Source organism: Salvelinus fontinalis, chromosome 40 (genome assembly GCF_029448725.1).
Source record: "Salvelinus fontinalis isolate EN_2023a chromosome 40, ASM2944872v1, whole genome shotgun sequence".
In the NCBI taxonomy this organism is placed as follows: Eukaryota; Metazoa; Chordata; class Actinopteri; order Salmoniformes; family Salmonidae; genus Salvelinus; species Salvelinus fontinalis.
This window is the reverse complement of record NC_074704.1, coordinates 12,172,925-12,177,988: the sequence shown is the minus strand read 5'-3', so window position 1 is coordinate 12,177,988 and position 5,064 is coordinate 12,172,925. Positions and strand designations below refer to the sequence as shown.

The following is a 5,064-nucleotide window of genomic DNA, read 5'->3' as shown; positions in this document are numbered from 1 at the left end:
AAGAGGTAGAGGGGTTGGCAGAAGGGGCTTCAGGGACACGGGGAAAGAAAAAAGAGTACCTTTAACATCTAGGATGATAAAATCAAGACTTCTGCAATCATCAAAGATACATATGAACCAACAGTAATTAGTCAATATATTACAATTCTTATTAATACACACAACCAGCAGGTGTTATAAAGAATTGTTTTGTCATATGTTGTGAGGTTGCTGCCATTTGGTGATGTATCTAGTTTGTTATTGAGGTTTATAATGGTGGTGAATCTCTAGTTTGTTAGTGAGGTTTATAATGGTGGTGAATCTCTAGTTTGTTATTGAGAGGTTTATAATGGTGGTGAATCTCTAGTTTGTTAGTGAGAGGTTTATAATGGTGGTGAATCTCTAGTTTGTTATTGAGAGGTTTATAATGGTGGTGAATCTCTAGTTTGTTATTGAGGTTTATAATGGTGGTGAATCTCTAGTTTGTTATTGAGAGGTTTATAATGGTGATGAATCTCTAGTTTGTTATTGAGGTTTATAATGGTGGTGAATCTCTAGTTTGTTATTGAGAGGTTTATAATGGTGATGAATCTCTAATTTGTTATTGAGGTTTATAATGGTGGTGAAACTCTAGTTTGTTATTGAGGTTTATAATGGTGGTGAATCTCTAGTTTGTTATTGAGAGGTTTATAATGGTGATGAATCTCTAGTTTGTTATTGAGGTTTATAATGGTGGTGAATCTCTAGTTTGTTATTGAGAGGTTTATAATGGTGATGAATCTCTAATTTGTTATTGAGGTTTATAATGGTGGTGAAACTCTAGTTTGTTATTGAGGTTTATAATGGTGATGAATCTCTAGTGTGTTATTGAGAGGTTTATAATGGTGATGAATCTCTAGTGTGTTATTGAGAGGTTTATAATGGTGATGAATCTCGAGTTTGTTATTGAGGTTTATAATGGTGTTGAATGTCAGTGGAAGGTTAACAGTACTTGTAGAGATGACATCTGTCGGTGAGGCTGAGGATGAAAAGAGGTGTTTTACTATGTGATAAAAGGTATGTTGATTATAACCAACCATAATCACATGATATAAGCACATCATTTTTCTATAACAGTAATACTATCAGAGAACTACACCATGTAACAGTACTACTATCAGAGAACTACAACACGTAACAGTACTACTATCAGAGAACTACAACATGTAACAGTACTACTACTATCAGAGAACTACAACACGTAACAGTACTACTACTAACAGAGAACTACAACACGTAACAGTACTACTACTATCAGAGAACTACAACACGTAACAGTACTACTACTATCAGAGAACTACAACACGTAACAGTACTACTACTATCAGAGAACTACAACACGTAACAGTACTACTACTATCAGAGAACTACAACACGTAACAGTACTACTACTATCAGAGAACTACAACACGTAACAGTACTACTACTATCAGAGAACTACAACACGTAACAGTACTACTACTATCAGAGAACTACAACACGTAACAGTACTACTACTATCAGAGAACTACAACACGTAACAGTACTACTATCAGAGAACTACAACACGTAACAGTACTACTATCAGAGAACTACAACACGTAACAGTACTACTATCAGAGAACTACAACACGTAACAGTACTACTATCAGAGAACTACAACACGTAACAGCAATACTACTATCAGAGAACTACAACACGTAACAGCAATACTACTATCAGAGAACTACAACACGTAACAGCAATACTACTATCAGAGAACTACAACACGTAACAGCAATACTACTATCAGAGAACTACAACACGTAACAGCAATACTACTATCAGAGAACTACAACACGTAACAGCAATACTACTATCAGAGAACTACAACACGTAACAGCAATACTACTATCAGAGAACTACAACACGTAACAGCAATACTACTATCAGAGAACTACAACACGTAACAGCAATACTACTATCAGAGAACTACAACACGTAACAGCAATACTACTATCAGAGAACTACAACACGTAACAGCAATACTACTATCAGAGAACTACAACACGTAACAGCACTACTATCAGAGAACTACAACACGTAACAGTACTACTATCAGAGGACTACAACACGTAACAGTACTACTATCAGAGAACTACAACATGTAACAGTAATACTATCAGAGAACTACAACATGTAACAGTCCTACTATCAGAGAACTACAACACGTAACAGTACTACTATCAGAGGACTACAACACGTAACAGTACTACTATCAGAGGACTACAACACGTAACAGTACTACTATCAGAGGACTACAACACGTAACAGTACTACTATCAGAGGACTACAACACGTAACAGCACTACTATCAGAGAACTACAACACCGTAACAGTACTACTATCAGAGAACTACAACATGTAACAGTACTACTATCAGAGGACTACAACATGTAACAGTGATACTATCAGAGGACTACAACATGTAACAGTACTACTATCAGAGAACTACAACACGTAACAGTACTACTATCAGAGGACTACAACATGTAACAGTGATACTATCAGAGAACTACAACACGTAACAGTACTACTATCAGAGGACTACAACACGTAACAGTACTACTATCAGAGGACTACAACACGTAACAGTACTACTATCAGAGGACTACAACACGTAACAGTACTACTATCAGAGGACTACAACACGTAACAGTACTACTATCAGAGGACTACAACACGTAACAGTACTACTATCAGAGGACTACAACACGTAACAGTACTACTATCAGAGGACTACAACACGTAACAGTACTACTATCAGAGGACTACAACATGTAACAGTACTACTATCAGAGGACTACAACATGTAACAGTACTACTATCAGAGAACTACAACACGTAACAGTACTACTATCAGAGAACTACAACACGTAACAGTACTACTATCAGAGAACTACAACACGTAACAGTACTACTATCAGAGAACTACAACACGTAACAGTACTACTATCAGAGAACTACAACACGTAACAGTACTACTATCAGAGAACTACAACACGTAACAGTACTACTATCAGAGAACTACAACACGTAACGGTACTACTATCAGAGAACTACACCATGTAACAGTACTACTATCAGAGAACTACAACATGTAAGAGTACTACTATCAGAGAACTACAACATGTAACAGTACTACTATCAGAGAACTACAACATGTAACTGTACTACTATCAGAGAACTACAACATGTAACAGTACTACTATCAGAGAACTACAACATGTAACAGTACTACTATCAGAGAACTACAACATGTAACTGTACTACTATCAGAGAACTACAACATGTAACAGTACTACTATCAGAGAACTACAACATGTAACAGTACTACTATCAGAGAACTACAACATGTAACAGTACTACTATCAGAACTACAACATGTAACAGTACTACTATCAGAGAACTACAATCATGTAACAGTACTACTATCAGAGAACTACAACACGTAACAGTACTGCTATCAGAACTACAACATGTAACAGTACTACTATCAGAGAACTACAACACGTAACAGTACTACTATCAGAGAACTACAACATGTAACAGTACTACTATCAGAGAACTACAACATGTAACAGTACTGCTGTTCCTGGTCTGACTTGATTTGATTTGAGCTCTGAATGTCTGTTACCTGGCAGCCAGACAAGTCTGTTCCATACAAGTTCATCACCTTCCTTTTCTTTCAGAAGCAGATCAACTTCTTTAACTATAGTTTGTAAGAACAACTGAAAAGTGGGGTAGTAGTAGTTTTCATAGGAATCAAATTTCACAAACTCTGCTTCCTGAAATAAAGAGACATTACTAGTCAGTGAGTGAGAATGAAATGAAAAATTACATAGTAATAAAAAAATGTTTTAGTCAAATATAGCCCAGATTTACTTTTGGCTGTATTCGATGTCCATCTGCAGAATTAGTGGAGAGGGTGTATTCTTGCTTTGGGGTTAGTTTACACGGAGAAGTTGTAAGAATTTCTCTAATTCCATCCCTTTCAATCACCTCCCGCACCTTGAAAGGACCAACAATAGACAGGTTAGTTGTGCTTCAAAATTACTTTTTAAAATATTTAATTTATATGGGTAAAAAAAAAATCATAAAGTTTGAGAATAATGCAATAAGATGAAAAAGGTCAGCAGATGGAATTCAGTCTAACTTGCTACTTGTTCCTTGCTACTCTCCATAATGGTTTGATTAAATGTTTAGCCGTTAAGCTAGCATTACATTTGATTGAATTCCAGCCAGATAGAAGTGGGTTTGTAGGGTTGTAGGGTTCCAGCTCACCTCTTTTCTCACAACATTACTGGGAAGCAAAAACACATTCAGGATGGACCTCTGTTCAGGGACAAACGGTTGGTGGAATAACAACACAAGCCCCTGGATAGGGGAGATGGGAGCATCTTCTTCATGGACATTTCCATAAGCAGAGAATCCAGTGATGTTTATTATGATGTGTGTTTCTGTTATCTCAAGAGGAGGGATAAACTCTATGTTGTCATCAGTCACATGGGCTACAGACAGGAAGTCACATCCACCATCTAGGAAAGAAAGAGAATATTTAGAGCTTTCTCAGATATACAATAGAAATGACAATCAAGACAATGTAGCATATTAGCAGAGTTATCTTGTTTAGAGCAGTCTTGACAGAGAAATTCCTCTTTCATTCCTGAAAGTTACTTGTAATGAATACTTACCAGAATGAATCTGACAGTGTGGGAGGTGTAGTTGACAGACAGACCCCTTAAGGCATGTAAACTTGAACAGGGGTCCTGCAGGTCTCTTGCCATTCTGGGATAGAAGCCTCCTGTCCCAGTGGACTGTCCTATAGAGCACCTCTCCCTCTCCCTCCATCCTGAACACCAGGCCTGTTATACTACACTGGAACAGACATGCATGGGGGCACTGGAACAGACCTGCACTGGGGCACTGAAACCTAGAGGAAACAGCATGAGGAATATAATGTAATAATATTTCCTATCTACGACCATACAATGAGAAAACAAGAAATATATGTTACCGGTAAGTTCC

At 37.1% G+C, this 5,064-nt stretch overlaps 1 protein-coding gene across 2 annotated transcripts; it reads right to left on the bottom strand.

Annotated features, from left to right (window-relative positions):
* Nucleotides 1-3,306: 3,306 nt before the first annotated feature.
* LOC129839521 (NACHT, LRR and PYD domains-containing protein 1-like) lies at nucleotides 3,307-5,041 on the bottom strand. 2 transcript variants are annotated; one of them, XM_055907030.1, is made up of 4 exons: nucleotides 4,731-5,041; nucleotides 4,321-4,574; nucleotides 3,922-4,047; nucleotides 3,307-3,824 (listed from the first exon to the last, which is right to left on the bottom strand). In XM_055907030.1, the coding sequence occupies exons 1-4, from the start codon at nucleotides 4,885-4,887 to the stop codon at nucleotides 3,597-3,599; spliced, it is 765 nt and encodes a 254-aa protein (XP_055763005.1). In that variant the 5' UTR covers nucleotides 4,888-5,041; the 3' UTR covers nucleotides 3,307-3,596. The 2 variants fall into 2 exon arrangements, with proteins under 2 accessions (XP_055763005.1, XP_055763006.1); XM_055907031.1 differs by having other exon boundaries at nucleotides 3,307-4,047.
* Between the last annotated feature and the right edge of the window lie 23 nt (nucleotides 5,042-5,064).